We start from the raw sequence: 16364 nt of genomic DNA, 5'->3' as shown, positions 1-16364 counted from the left end.
ATTTGTTGGCTATGATCCTGAATTTGCTTTGCAAGCTCAGATATCTTGTTTTGCAGCTTCTTATTGCATTTTTGCTGAACGTATCATTTCATGAGACTTTCATGTGCTTCTATCATACGAGCCAATTTTGAGTCCATAACTGGGACTTGTTCTGGGCTATATTCCTTAGTACACGCTGCTTGGCCCTCAAGGACCTGTGCGCTCCATGTTCGTGCATCCACCGGCCCAGTTTCTTGGTTTGTTCCCCGTTGTTTTCTCAATTTATCCCAGTTGATTAGCTTATGCTTCATTCTCATACGAGACGCTTCGGGACCTGAGGCTTGAACTTCGATAATATAGTGGTCACTGCCTAAAGTATGTGTTGTTCTATTTCATTCCAAATTGTTGATGCGTCTGCCCATCGTGAGGTCTGTACTTGTGTCCATCATTCCTGTTGTACCTTGTCTGGTGGGGCAATTAAATTCATTGTACACCATGAGCTGAGACTGTTGAGTTTGTGTCGTAAGAACCTCCCCTTTGCTGGAAGTTTTCTGGTATCCCCAGTTGATGTGTGCGCCATTAGTCTCCGGCCGCTATGATTGGTGTTTTATTTGCCGCTGCAGTTATTTGCGCTATTAGGTTAGTGCAGCGCATTGCTGCCATACTGGGTGGATTACAGATATTTGCGATGAGCAAGGAATCCTGTTGAATGTCGACTGGGATTATGTCAAGGACTACGTTTTGGACTGTGTGGGAATGCAAGTTGTGTGTGCCTTATGAATCACTTGATAAATGTGGACACAACTGGAGCACTATCATGTGGTGAGTGATAAGCAGCATATCCTGGAAACGAAACACTAATTTTAGTGTCCTGTAGCAGAATTAGGTCTGGGGGTGTTCCTCATTTAGTATGAGTTGGATTAGCGCTTCTCGTTTATGAGGTATGCTGTAACAGTTCCGATGCCAGAGTTTTAAAAGGCGAGGAGTAGTCTTCGATTTAGGTGAATCACCTGCCATTTTGCTGGCCAAAAGTTTTGGAAGTGGAGGGGGGTGGGTGCTTTGGGCTAGGGGTGCCGCCTGCATTTGGTTGGTTGCCTCTGCCACTATTAGGCTCATTTGTTTGCTACTATCGGTATCTTCACCGTTTCGGAGAAGCAGCGGAACAGCAACTGCGGCTGTATCTTGGGTAAGAAGAGGCCGTCCTGCGAGCGGAAAACTACCTTAGTCGCATGCTGCGGCAGTGGAGCGAGCCATTTGGTGACTTCTGCGCGTGACTTGCTGTGTTTTTCGCATTTGCGCCGGTTCCGGGCGTTACATCGGACGTCACATGGACCCGGGGAAGCGTTTCGGTGCGTTCCGTTTTCCGCGTACCCCCGTTCATATTTTCCCTTGGGGATTTTGACTGAGACTTGCCTTGATAGGTTCCGATGATAGTGGTCCAGTCTGCTCTGGGTTGTAGTCCTCTTCCTGGAGGGTAGTTCCTTCAACTTGTACTTCCATCATTCTGGGCTCGGTGTTTCGCCGTGCTATGGGTCTCGCGCCTGGCTTGGCGCGGCCTGTACGGTGTGTCGGTCTTCTCTGGCTTACAAGTCGGGTTTGCTCGGCGATACGGCCACCAAACTTGCACAGTGGCCTCCACGCACCTTCCGGTAGCTGTACGGCAAGAATGATGAAACTAGGTGATTTACTAAAGCGGCAGCATCGGTTTACGGAGCCGATGTGGCATGCGTCCGCTCCCGCCGGCCGTTGACGCATTCTGCTGCACGCGGACGCGATCCATGCGTGGTGCAGTTACGCTACGTTGGCAAAAATTTGACGCTCTCGTCTAGGGTGGCTGGCGTGGGAATAGAACGTGTCGTATCGCACGCTAACTTGGCTGACCAGCAGCATGCTGTTTGGGTTCACTGAAGCGAGCGTTATGCGTTTGCGCCTTCGACAAACCAAGAAGCGCTTGCTCGCCGCGTATACTTGTCTGCTAGCGCTGCAGCTACAACTGATAGCCGCGCTGCTTCGGGTCACGTTGAAAGCGCCGGGTAAAATTTTAGCGATCTTAGAGTCTCTGGCATGACACCGACCGCTGCCTGACACACTGGAAGCTCCGGACTCGTTGAGTGATCAGACAACTACTGCCATCTGTAGTAAAGGGGGATAAGTAGCCGAGGCTTGGCATGGCCGGGCTAGAGGAGGTCGGTGCGAAGTGTGCGTAAACTCACAGCCAGGCAGGCCAGACTGCGGGCGGAATAAAGCTTCGCCCATTTCGCTCTGGCGGCATTGCATTTCTGCATGGCTTGCAGCCGTCTATACACCATGGCCGCCGCGTCGCGTTCTCCTTCGTGACATTTGCAGCATGCAGTTCCTGCTCGTTTCTGGCGCTGTGTGAAATGATTTCGTTCGTCTACTTTGACGCGTTCGATGTAGATCGGCACGAAATATCTTGATGGTGCTCTGCCAGAAATCGCTCACGAATATTGCCCTTAAATAGAATTTACCTTTGAACGTTGCCTTTGGTTTTTGTGTGCCATCGCGACATATAGTACTTATAGTCACCCCGAGAAAGCGTTTGCCAAGCAAATCTTGATAGCCAAGTGCAGTTTACATGCATTGTGCGCGTTGGCTGGTCCGCGTCGCATCTGCCTGCTGCGGCACAGTGCAAGCTTCCACTCTGAAAGCTGGGACAGGAAAGATGTGTTAGTCCTTCCTCTACTCAGCGTTGTGCACTGCACAGCCATTGCTCGTGCTCGACTACGTATTCTAGCACCCGATGGCCATGCAACGCATCGGCACTCTTCGGACAACTCAAATCATGGGCGCAACAGGAGGAACGCACGCCGAAAGAGACACCCGTCGACTCGCAAATGATGAGCGAACAATGCGCCTGGCTGTCTCTGAGAGATCAACAGTTGCGTTCGGTTCTTCAATATTCGCCATATCCGCGCCACTACCGCTTTGCCGCCGGGTGCACGCGTCGTCTGTATAGACCCCAATAGCTGCTAATAACAAAATTAGTCAATTAGCATCCCTGCGGCTTTTCCAAGATTACTGTGAAGAGTATACGCTAGGCATTTATAGTCACTTTAGCCCAAGTGAAATTTCGTTGCAGTTGGCCTTTAACACGAAAGTGCACTTCAGTATCTGGATGGCAATGCAGGCTTCGAACAAGATATGGGCAAAAGTATCGAAGTAGTGTTACAATCCTCTCGCCTGTCATTTTAACCAAGTACCTGCCTCCAATAATGACTGCTAGCAACACAGGCACTGTCATCAACCTTATTGCTGTTCACATTTAGTTACAATAGAATATGCTGGTGACATGCTTTTGCACTACACTTGATTCATAGCACAGATCAAGGTGTTTTTTAGGGTTATGTTGAGAATGACGTGTTCAGTCCTGTCCTTGACTGGTGTTGACCTCGCACCATTTAAGGACTGGTAAACATTCTTTTTGCTCACTACATTCATCTGAGAGAGGCTTGTTAGACTGTTGACGTCACTTCCAGAATCACGGTAGCTTTTTTTTTATTTCTTTAAACTGACGCAGATAGGTGAATGACCGTCTCTGTTTTTCTTTCCACCCTGAAATTGAAATGTCATCTTAAAGAAACTGCATCTATATTTCAAGTTAGGGGTGTGCAAATGTTCAAAACTTTGAAATAATGATTTTGGCTTCTAGCGCTATCCTAGCTAGCTTCTATCTTTTTGAAATAATGAATTGAATATTGTCATATTTGATTCAGTCTTCAAGGTATTTAGTAACTACTATATCTAAATGCAAATATTTTTAGATTTTTTTGCATACTTCAAGTTGCCTATTTACGTTCAAGATGCCTATTTGCCTTTTTTTACCGGTTTACCGGTTTACGCATATAGGCATCTCGAACGTAAATAGGCAACTTGAAGTATGCAAAAAAATCTAAAAATATTTGCATTTAGATATAGTAGTTACTAAATACCTTGAAGGCTGAATCAAATATGACAGTATTCAATATGTTGTCGCGAGATTGGAATAAAATCGGGATTTAATAGTTTGATGTTAAAACGCCCCTGATATATACAGTAGAAACTCGTTGATACGTTTCCGTTACGTACGTTTCCCGGCGCCAACTTTCGCAATCAAGAACACCAAAAATGACCCAACATAGTTACGCAAATTTTTACCGGTTTATGTGTTCCCGGGAAACACGATTTTTCGGCACCAATGGTCATTACGACGCCGAACTGCGATCGTATGGCCCGTTTTCCGGCCGCTATATCCAATTTAAACAAGAAAATGCGAGATGCGTGCGCGATCGAGAACAGTATATAGCTGGCCGCCGCGGCAGCTTCACCGCAATACTCGCCCTCCCGTCTCGATAAAAATGCCGGCGTGCACTCGGTTTCTAATTTTGGTACCGGCAAATCATCTCCGGGGTCGTCGCACGCGGCATTCGCAGCTATCGCTGCCAAGCCGATTGCGATAAGCATCTTCGCCTATCTGTTTGACAGCACGTGGTGCCGTCGGAAGCTTAGCGCACGCTTTGAATAGGCGATAATCGAAACGCGCCGCCGTTCCCTGCTGCAGACTGCGATAGTATACGTTTTCCGGCCGCCAGATCCCATGTAAACAAGAAAAGTCGCGAGGCGCACGCGATCGAAAACAGTACATAGCCGCCCGTCTCACGTGAATACGCCAGCGCGCACAGTTTGTTTTCCAGCACAAGCGAATCTCCGCCTGGGTCGTCGCACGCCGCATTCACAGCTATCGCTGGCAACCCTATTGCAATAAGCATCTTCACCTATCCGTTTTACAGCTCGTGGTGCGTAGTGCCATTGGTAGCGTACTGCACGCTTTTAGTAGGCGATAATCCAAGGCGGTTCCTGCTGCAGTTTGCGCGATGTGGGCATCACGTTTCGCTTTGGCGGCATCTGCGGTCGCCCATCAGCTCGATTTCGTTTTTGTTTCCCGTCGCCCTCTTAAAACACCACGCAATAGGAAGACAACAAAACGCGCCTCCGGCCGCCGGAACACCACCAGCTCGACGCGTGTCGGCGTCTCGTGCCGCAACGATCCGCGCGACGCTTCGCGTTACGTGGATGTCGACAATGATTGAGTCAGTCGGATGTTTTGGTTACTTCGCATCGTACGTTTTCCCGGTTAGTACGTCCTGCAGGTTTTTTGAAAACGTATAAACGAGGTTTGCATCTGTGAGTGAGGAAAAATCAAAAGAAGAAAGTGAGGCCAAGAAAAGCCTTTACAAAGCAGGAACACAAACTGATTTCCCAACAAGAAGCTAAGTGTGCCAAATTGACAGACTATAGGTGGGTTGTACAGGCTTGCAAAGTCGTCGTGCGGCAAAGCCTCACACGGGTTACTTTTGAGGACAGACTTTTTGTTAATAGCAGCACGATGATTTCGCATCATACACTTGGCACTGCCTCCTGCTTCATTCTTGCCACAGCATGGCACTAACACCAGCAGACATATTCTGGAGCATGGGAGGACCAGTGCCTATGATTCTCTAGAGTTGCAGAAATGCTGAGGCTAGCAACAGTTTCACCATTTTGCTCCCCAGCTTGCTATGAAATTCATAGGTGTTCTAGTTAAAACATAATCTAAGACAAAACATAGTGCAGTAAAAATTAATTTTCTATCAAATGGGACTCTGGAAGCATGCTTTAACCCTTTGAGGGTCGATTAGTTTTTTTTGCCATATGCGACAGTCTAGGGTCGATTTTTTTTTATTACAGATTTTGAATTCTTCAGAGATACTTATTACGAAAAAAATGTACCGTAATTTTTCTAGGGTGACCATAAAGTGAGGAAAAAAATATTTTGCGTTGGTATATATGTACTGATTTAGGAATAACAAAAATAAAAAGAAGGAAATAAACTCGTAAGAATTAAATATTTGGTGCATTGTTATATACATAGTTCAAGGTTTAGAAAATGTGCACACAAGAATATTTCGCAAGTCTCAAATGTTCCTGCTCTTACACTAGTATTTACATCCATAGTGTAATTGAACTGCGTAGGTGAGTGTACTCGGGAAAACTGTGTGGTTGTATGCCCATCAAGAAAGCAAAACATGTGACAAACTTCCGCTAATTTTAATTTTATTGCCAGCTAGAGGCAATTATTTTCGCGAATCTCCAAAAAGCAAATGCATGCACAGCGGTATCCTTCGTGTATGCGCACACCTGTGAGCAATAAACTAGCGAGTAACAGGCAGTCACCCTTTGACCAATTAGTAACGAGATAGCTATCACTTTTCCAAACGCAAGAAGCTCAAACCCCCCGCCACGGAACAAAACCCAAACTAACTGCCACACGCCAATGCGTGAGCAGTAGTATAGAAATGCCCCAGAGCAAACAAACCATGCAACGAAAACCGAGAGAGGGAGGCGCGAGAAAAAAATTTCCTGTATTTCTGCATGGTGGTAGCACATGCCAGGAAAGAAAAAGTAAAAAAATTGGCGCACTTTTTAAACGTACAGACGCCACCATAAATATGTGGCATTGACCATTTTGGAATTGTTTGCAGCACCGTATATTTACGTCATTGACTCTGAAAGGGTTAAAGGAATAACTTACCCACTACTTACCTACCCTTGGTTTTGAGGCTCTGTCTGGCCAGGTGCACAGGAGTGCTTCGATTGGTTGGCTTGAGTGCCAACGTCACCCTCAGCATAGGTAAGGTGGAGTGCACAGCTAGCTGTGGTACAAATGACGACACCATTGTGGAGTGGAGACAGCACCCTGGTCGCATCATGGCCAATTTGGAACTGCCAGATTCTGCAGTGCCCTTGGTTGTCTTGACACATTGCACGAGAGATCTCTTGCTGACTTAGTCATCTTCACTTTTTTTTTTTGCTTTGTTCTACCCAACCTCAATTATCATCTTGCGTACGATCATATGCAAAAGTAGGGATACCATCTCTATTTAGTCATACACTCTGAAATAGGAACAGTGCAATTCAATCTTCATTGTGCAACCAAAACTCGGCATCTGCTGACTTCAGATTGCTTACATAAGTCGTAAAGTATTGCTCTTCATGACGCATGCACAAAGCAAGGTGAAACATTGTCAGCATCAATTTCAAAAATATTTCATGCAAGACGTTATTTTAAATGTGCGAATAATGTCTTTTATTCTGTTGCCTTTGGTTGCGTAAGTAACATTAATTTTTTCTTATTTATTGGATACTGTCAACTCCATTCTCAGAGTCATTCTAGGGAGAGAAATGTTTGAAAAATACATAATACACTGTGATGCACAATGGGCATTCAGCAAAGGAAAATGCTCGTAACAAAGCTGATAATATGCCATTTTCAACATACATATCCAATTCACATTCAAAATCAGCTTGTTGTTTGTTTACAACAGCATAATTCCATATTTTTGTTGTACTGTGGAAAAAAAGAAGTGTTAAGTAAGGCTGAATAACTGTGCTCTGGTTTATGCTGGCAGATCTTCCTGGAGGTTGCAAATACAATTTCTTATTTATTCAACACAGCTAGTTGGGCAAGTTGGTTCAGCATAGCTAAAAGACACGGTTGAAAGATAGGACAAGACACAGGTAGCTTTGTGCACCCTTTCATGGTCTTCAGAACTACCTAGTCTACTGACCAGCCTACATGATTTTAACACGGCCATGACGGAGTCTGTGCATCAGTGTATACAGCATATAAAATGGGCCACCAGTCTGCACTTTTCTATTGCAACCTTTAAGACTCATAGTCCACACCACATAACATACTCCAAGACTAGACATACAAATGTTTTGTATAGGCTGTTAACTGAACCTTCTGTGTTGCATATTGCAGCTTTTTTTCTTTAGAAAATATAGCTTTTGATTAGCCTGCTTGCCATTGCAATGTGTGCAGAATAGTTACTCCTAAGTACTTAAAGCGATGTGCATTCTCTAAAACATTATGTCCTATGTGGTAGGTGAAAGAAACTTCCTGCTTTCTTGGTTAATGTTGTTGTTTTACTATAGTTTATTCCATGTTCCATTTCACAAGCCACTCATGCTACTATCTGCCTCGGTAGCCCAGTGGCTATAGCATTGCACTGCTGAGCCCGAGTTAGGGAGTTTGACCCTAGTTGTGGCAGTCACTTTCCAACTGGGGCGAAGTGCAAAAATACTCGTGTACTGTGCATTGGGTGCACGTTAAAGGAATCCCAGGTGGTCAAAATTATTCTGGAGCCCCCTACAACAGCGTGCCTTGTAATCAGTTTGTGGTCTTAGTACCCAAGACCATAGATTTTTTTTAAACTCGTCTACTAGCTGTAATCATCTGTTTGGCTTACTTTGGTCATTTTCGCATGTTATTGGGGAATAAATTAAGTATCGACAAAAAGCTTCATTTCTACAGAAGCTTAAACTAGGGAAGAAATATCATTAACATAAAGGAAAAACATTATTGGTCCTAATACAGATCCTTGGAGAACCCCTGAATGCACCCACAATGGGCAAATGATACTTCTATGATACTGCTTTGATCAGAAAAGCAAAAAGCTTGTGTGATCTATAGACTCCATCTAAATAATAAGCCTTTAAAATCCCTTGAAAGCATGGTGGGCAAGCCAGCATTTTGAAATTTGTTTGGAGTTGGGTTGAATAACAAACATATTTTAGTTAAAATTACGGTGTCTGCTATGAATTTTGGGAGAGAAATAGCATTGTAAGTGTATCCAAATTTGCTTTTAGATCATCATCAATAGGTAGAGCCAGAAATGCTAGTTCTTCATGAAGGGATTGCTACAAATTTCTTTTGTTGTGTTCGTTTAGGTGTGAGTGAAGTGTGAAGGAAATTTTCATGGGATAGCTACTAATTGCCCCCTTTTGTGTACGTGTATCTTTTTCTGATATGTTGAACAAGGCAGATGTTATATGTTATGAAAATTACTCACTGCCATTTCTTTGATCAAAACAAATGTGAGCTTGGTGTGTTATTTCTCCTTTATTTTTATTTCCTAAGTAATGTCAATTTTCACTAATGGTAATGCTGACAAAGCTTACTGCTACAGCCAGAATTCTCCAAACGTTTCGGAGGAGTTTATTTGATATTGCCAGAAGGGTAGTAATTGTGATGTTTCCCATGACTTCTTATGGGGAACATTTTTCTGTCATTCTTACTTTTTGAAGTGCTTCAGGGAGGAATTCGCTAAGAACATGGTGTAATTCTTTTTTTTATTCTCAGGACAACTATTCTGTACTGCACATGAATGCTGCACATTGTTTTTATGATGAGTTCATGATTAATAGTGCTCACATGAAGTGAAAAGATGGGCACTTATATTCCAGCATCCAACTAAGGGTGTTTATTCCCCACATGCACCCAGAAAAACAGAACGCCTCATCTTCAGTGTACCAGAGCCCGTTTTGTTGGTTGTAAGTACAGCCTGAATTTACTGCCTTTTTAAGATAACATGTATAACTTTTATATGCCAACTGCTTACTACAAGTGTAATAGTAGTGCTGGCACATGCTGCAAGAGCTGTGCTCATGCTGTTTGGCACATTTAATGTCTGCAACCAATGTGCACCTTGTCTAGTGTTATTGGCATTGGCTCCTTTCTGACTGCAGACTGTGACGAATGGATTAGCCCAGTTTCTCTCTTCTTCTTTTTTCAATTAATGGAACTTGAAACCAGAATAGCAGCTATACAGCCATTTTAGGAGTTTCACATCTTATTTTAAGACAGTTGTTAATCTAAATGACTGAGGTAAAAAAAAAATATGCTGCAAGTAAGTTGCCACACTAAATATATGTGTAGTTGTCACTAGCTGCTGCTGAGTAATTTCTGTTGGTTGTCTGGGGGACAAAAATAAGTTGATATCTTTTATAAATTAATCCTGTCTGTGGCTTTCCCAAGTGTAAGCTCCCTCAAAATAGCAATGTGCCTATGTTCATCCACAGATCTGTTGTGTGCTAATTGATACATGATACTGTTCACATCTGCTCTGTGTTGAATAAAGATTATCTTACTACATTCCTTTTTTATATAAATTGTGAAATAAATAATGGTGCAAGATCAGCAACAGAAATTTGTTGCCTTAACATCCTTTAAGATTAGTTACTCTAGCCATGTACAAAGCACCATCTGAATGCACGTTTAAGCTATTTTATTTGTAGTGCTGGCAGTAGTGCATAAGGCATAGCTGCTTGCTGCAAGTGATAGGGATACACTGGTGGTGCAAGTGGATTGTCTCATGATTCAGTGACTACTAGGCAGAGTTGGGATTACATTATTTTGTTAAGTTTGAGATACATCTGATAGGTTTTCATTTATAGAGCTCACATCTTAGGCAGTGGAAAAACACTTCTATTATTAGGAAAGCTCTTGATGACCTTACTAAACTTAGTTGTGCTGCATCTAATTAATTGTTTTAATGTTGAGAATTAACACCATTCTTTGTCATTTGAAGCACTTAGTTTTTCTTCAACTTTGTAATGTTGAGCCGTCGAGTGCAAAATGTACACATCTTTTGCTGTGTGTGCCCATCTGGTTCAATTGCAAGCCAGGTACCAACCAGCCTTCAATAAGACAAATGCCTAATGCATATTTCTGAGTGCTATTATGCAAAACACTGCTGCTGCTATTGCTGTATTCATAATTATGCTGCCCAGTGTATGTTGCTTCTTGAAGGATTTAAACATCACGAGTGTTCGTAATCTTTCGTAATTTAATTAGAATGTTAACACGCATTGGTGCCACTCCTTGGACAACGGTAGAAAATATTAAGCAGTTTATCAATGACCAATTTTCCAGATGCCTCATTTTTCGGACATGCTTGATGATTCAGACGGCTTCGCGGAACTGCCACGTACCCCATAGAGTGTATATGAACATATTTCGGGCGCAAAAAATCTTCGCCATCTGATTTTCCGGACTTTCTGCCATGACCGCAACTCCGAAACGCCATTAATCAAAGCTACCTCTTTACTGCCATCTTGATCATCTCGCCATCTTGAACTGGCACTCTCGCACGCAGTTCCACGGGCAACCGTAGCCACCACCACTGCAATGCTTGGCCTAGCTAATTCAATGTTCGCTACCAAGCTTCTTGCTAGTTGCTATTTGGTGCTGCGTTTTTCATTGAAGCAGTTTGCCGCAATTAGCAAGGGCACCTACTCCACCTTTGTAATCCTTGCCAATGGCTTTGAAGCTCGGAAAGCACGCCATGTTGCATAATGCCGGTTTCTGAAAGTCGGCTTTGCCTCAGTTATAGTGGCTAGAGGAGTGTGTGTGTCTAAAGCCCCTCCATCCATGCGTCAACGCCGCTTTTGCTAAGTAGTGCCAACCTTTGTTGTCCGCCGCTGTTCGCTCATACCAGTTCCGCTTCCACAGTTTCCGCTTCCGGAATTTCCGGTTCCTGAATTTTTGCTGGTATGCTTGCACCTCTATGCAGAAGTGACGTCGCTTCCGCCTAAATGTAAAGGTGAGACTACACAAGTTCCGCTTGACACCAGAAGCTGATGGGGTGAGCGAGGAAGGAGCGTAAAGGAGGAGGGTAGGTTGGCGGTACTTAACCTGGTCGGCAAAAACGTGTATGGAGGGACTTTAGGTGTGCCGACAGAACGTAGTTCACCACTTCTCCTAATCATGATGCAAAAATGGTGCTGCATTCAGTAGAACAGTTTTGGAAGGGGCAATTGTCATGGGACACGATATGTATTCCTTAATTATAAATGCATGCACCCGTCATCTCCGATCATAGTGCGAGCATGGATACGCCTAATAATAGTACTGGCGGGCATTGGTGTGGCCAGGGGGGGTCGAACTCTCTTCCCCTCCTGAAATTTTCAGAAGAATCCCTTTTTCCCACGGAACGGAAAATCTCGGGAGGTGGGCTCCAAAAGAACGGTATGGATAAAAGGGAAAGCTTGAATGTGAAAACAAGGCTAGGCTAGTGGCAGTTTGAAGGTGTGGGGGTAATCGTCTCTCCCATGCACAGAACATTGCGGCCCCACTCATAGTACACCTTCACCTCATCCCGGATCGTGTTAACCGTAACTACTGAAGGGGATCAGCATTAAAAATTCCACACACACAGAAAGACGGGCAGAGCATGTGCATAAAAACTTCAGGGAATTTTTGCTCCCCACCAGGCCTTCGTGTTGCCGAAACGCTTCTAATTTCTGGTACTTGACCGAATCATTGACCAAGCTGCGTGGAAGAAAAGCATCTTGAAAATAATGCGACTAGCGTGTCTAGCTTACGCATTATAACCCCCTCCCTCTCCCTTTTTTCTCCTGTTTCTTCCCCTTGTCCCTGACTTTCATTATGTTAATAAACTTGAGAAGAGCTTGCTGTTAGGCTTGTTTGTACGCAGTGGTAAGAATGAAAGCAGTGCAAAAAACAGGACAAGAAAGACTTGCAAAAGGCTAATTTGCGCACGGCAAAATATATCAAGGACGGGGGTGCTGGGCTAGTGAGGCTAATGAACCGGCACAACAAACAGATGGAAGGGCAGGTAGGTGAATGGCTTCGAAGTCCACGCAGAAACAAATATGGGAATGTTAGCAGCCACTGCGCTCTTTATTAACCCAGTGAATATTGAGTGTGACATAACTAATGGAAAAGAAATTTAAAAAGGGGAGTGGGGTGATGTATGCGAGGAAGAGGCGGGGGACACGTATAAATGGTGTCAAGAACGAAGTTGGTGGATAATTATGGACTTAGGGAGAGCGTTTCGTCACTTCCCAATTGCTCAATGCCAGGCGGCTGTGGCCAGTCGCCTAGCTGAGGCTCGCCTACCCCATTGTAACAGATGCTGCTGGCTGCAGAGAGCCCATCCTAACTAAACATCTTGGCAATGTTCAGAATAGACTTTCCAATCTCTCGGAGCTACTGGCCTTTATTTTACTGCGAACTATGGGTGCCGTAATTTTCACAAAGGCTTCTAAACAGGAAACAGCTGCTGCTTTGGACTGTCTGCCTCATCAATTCTTGAGTGTGATTAAATAACAATATGCGTTGCGTGATGACTACAATACCATAGTCGCAAGTTACTTCGAAACATCTCTTCAAATAAGTAGGACAGCAGGTCACTGAAAGTGAGTGAAACTTGCATCATACGATACTATTGAAGTTCTAGTGCAAAGCTTCGTTCCTGTGTTTTTTAAATCTAGAATAATATAGTATGCCTGCAACGCTGGAAGCGCATTAAGCGATTGGCAACTTGCAAAATACGGTCTGCACTCTTCCGTACATAGCTGTGGCTGTACCACTCACTGCTGGTAACCGATGATCTCCACTGTTACCTGGGCTGCAACAAGTCTGGCCTGCAAACAGGAAGGCAGATGACAGTGTGCTGTCTTGTTTTTGTTTGGCCCCATTTTTAGCGCTGTTCGTTTTTCCAAGTCATGTACCATCTAGGTCATCGACCTACATTTTATAAATGCATCAATTCGTAAACAAAATTTTAGTTGTTTCTTTTGATATTCTCATTTTTGAAAGCAGCGTAAGGATGATAGCATAATTTGGTGCGAAGTGGCTGCACATTTTAGCAACAAACAAACGTTTGTCACAAATTAAGCAAAGTGTTGTTTTGGCAATGCAAAAACGTGCATCCTTGTTGTTGAAGCATTCTTGTCCGGGAAATGCTAGGAGTTTGTCTTTGCATGTATATATATATATATATATATATATATATATATATATATATATATATATATATATATATATACATACATAGAGAGAGAGAGAGAGATGGAGTGGTAGTTGTCGGCGGAGAAGCCCTCCCCAGAAATAAATTTCTGGCTATGCCAATGCTGGCAGGCCTATAGAGCTATTTCAGATGTACCTGTGGCGAATTGAGCCCTTGGGGGCAGTAAAAGACATTCATTAATTTTTTTTTTCTGACCATATCGAGGCCCCTTGGGAGTTCAAAAAATCAGATGTTGACTGCATATTTAATTTTATGAATTTGTAGCACTTCTTTATTAATATGTAATCAGTTGCAACATGTTCTGATGTCAGTATGCTTGAATGCAACAAAAATTGCAGGCCATATTTTTAACCTGTTGGTTTTCATTACGTTAAATGAACATACTTTTGTTATACTTATCCCTGCACTTTCCTGTATCTTCAGTGATTTTCTGGTGTGTGATTGATAATATAAGACACACTAGCTGGTGTAATTGCAAAATATAAAGGCTAGGCAGCTATTACTTCCAACTACTGTATTTGCATGTAAATAACGCAACCACGAATGTAATGTGACAGGCCAGTTTCTCTGTCAGAAAAATTAAAAAGATATATATATATTACAATTTTAACGTGATGTGATGTTGTGGCATTTCCAGTTTATTTAAAGGATATATAAAAGTGGACCTTATTCATTGTTACTGAAAATGGTCTTTGCAAGGTACAGTGAAAGGAGTGCATGCACAATTTGCTTGTCGCTGCTGACGTCTTTGTCAATGAGAATGGTGGTGTCCTCAAAGGTGGCACTTCAGAAGTGTCCGCGGCACACTTGAACACTGTTCCGTATGCTGTAGCCATAGTGGTGGTGCCTAGGGTTTTAGCCCATTGCAGTTTGAAGCACCAGAAAACATTGTATTAATGGCATCAACCAAAATTTAATGCGAGGTGCATTTTGACACCGAGAATTCCTGGAGGGGGGGGGGGGGGGAGAGAGCGATATGTTTGTGCAAATACATGCTTGCAGATGGATGTTACTTTTTTGCCTTTGCATTGCATACCAGCTGCATCTTTTCTACTTTTCTTTGTGAATGTTTTAAAGGTATCGAGGAGAGTGGCTGAAGTTTCTACATTAATGCTTTTTAATTCTTATTTTATAACTATTGATCAAGAGAGCTCATCCACAGTCGCAACCTTACACACAAACCAAATAAAGACTATAGGCATACAATGGGCTACATTTGATTGCATTTGGGACCCAGTGAAAGTGTCATAGCAGACAAGGGAATAATTTGTAGTGTGACCTGTGTGCAACCTTTCTTTTAAGATAAGATTTTGTATATCCTGTTCAAATAAGTTCATGTGTACCATCTTCTTTGCAGCCCCAGTGGAGTGCCTGGAAGTACAGCTCGAACACTCAGGCTTTTTGCTTGGGTGCAGGGTAACAGCAAGGCTGAAGAGGGCAGTGAGGCCATATTAGGGTTTGAGCGCCCTTGAGCAAGTGGAAACAGCATGGCATCCGTTGAGCACCAGGAACTTGCAGTTGGCAGCAGTGATGCAAGTGACGGTGAAGGCTCTGCTACTGGGAGCTTAGCTGGACCACAAACACCTGAAGAACCAGAGAGTGCACTTGAAGGTAGCATTAGTTTATTTCCATCAATCGTTACGTGCCTGGAGCTCTTATAGTAGTGTTACATTGGCACTTTCAACTCTCGTTGAGCTGAATGGCCGCTTACACTGAAACTGCCGTTCAACTGAACAGCAATCTACTTAAAGTTACACAGGACGTATGGGTTCAGTTCATTTAAAATTCCAGTTTTGTGCGGGTGAATGTTTCATAAGCTAGTTTTCAGAGTAGAGGACGTGACAAAGTCAGTCATCTTCTTATGAATCTTAGGTATTTGTTAGTTTCAGCAGTCAGATTTCCATGTGATAACGTTAAGGACCGCGTGTCACTAAATGACTAAAAAGCTTGCTGTAGTATTTTTTTGACTAACTAATGTTAAAGAAGTAGGTATGTTATGCAAAAGTTGTTTTTTTATTCAGTTTCACCACCTACCCCAACTTGTTAAACCAACAGTCGGTTAACTTGTCAAGACAATCCAAAGCCCATCCCCTGGTTTTCATGTTTGCATGCATTTTTGTTTGTTTATTTCTCGAAGAGTGCGCGAGTTTTCGTGATGTACATGGTACACTGTCTTGTGCATGTGGTCAAGTTTTCTATCCTCAATTGAAGCTGCCTCTATAACAGGCAGCATCGTTTGCTTCTTCGAGAGGCCGGCTCTTTGAAATCGGCTTGTACATGTAGGGAGCAACGCCGAACTCTTCAGAAAAACGTAGTCTCTCTAAATTTTCTATTACCTCTTAATTTTCCATTACGGCACCAAACTACCTGGCACTGCGCTTCATGTGGAGCGGCAGCGGTCGGTCGCTAAAGTTGACATCACGGGTCACCCGACCAATCACAGGCGGAAACGAGATGCGCGAGCTGGGCGTGTCCGCTGCTGCACTTTTCATCGAAATAAAATATATTTGCGCTTTCTTTCGCTCAATTTCGATACGATATTTGAATGCGGAGGGTCGAAAACCATTATGTACACATGTTCACTCATTTTTTCTTGAAAACCTTTCAGCTTCCCTTTAAAGAGACCCTGAAACGATTTTGAAGATTTTCTACAAACGTACTGAGTCGTTAGAGTAGGTTCTTCTGATCATTAATTGACGTATCTAAGTGCTCTGCGTAAAGTGTGTCATT

The 16364-nt window shown here is 43.3% G+C and overlaps 1 protein-coding gene across 19 annotated transcripts in view; it reads left to right on the top strand.

Moving 5' to 3' along the window:
- Nucleotides 1-16364, top strand: part of LOC135903005 (zinc finger CCCH domain-containing protein 18-like) — a 221885-nt gene that overhangs the window by 18117 nt on the left and 187404 nt on the right. For 6 of the 19 annotated variants that reach the window (XM_065433347.1, XM_065433361.2, XM_065433360.2 and 3 more), the window contains 2 exons: nucleotides 9265-9351; nucleotides 14992-15245. In XM_065433347.1, the coding sequence (XP_065289419.1) occupies nucleotides 15122-15245 (124 nt within the window). In that variant the 5' untranslated portion in view covers nucleotides 9265-9351; nucleotides 14992-15121. Of the gene's footprint in view, nucleotides 1-9250; nucleotides 9352-14991; nucleotides 15246-16364 lie in introns of those variants that run through there. The other 13 variants (XM_065433352.1, XM_065433356.1, XM_065433346.2 and 10 more) reach the window with 6 other exon arrangements.

The sequence above is a fragment of the Dermacentor albipictus genome, chromosome 1, assembly GCF_038994185.2.
Source record: "Dermacentor albipictus isolate Rhodes 1998 colony chromosome 1, USDA_Dalb.pri_finalv2, whole genome shotgun sequence".
Lineage (NCBI taxonomy): Eukaryota > Metazoa > Arthropoda > Arachnida > Ixodida > Ixodidae > Dermacentor > Dermacentor albipictus.
The sequence above is the reverse complement of the archived record's forward strand: the minus strand, read 5'-3'. Positions and strand labels throughout refer to the sequence as shown.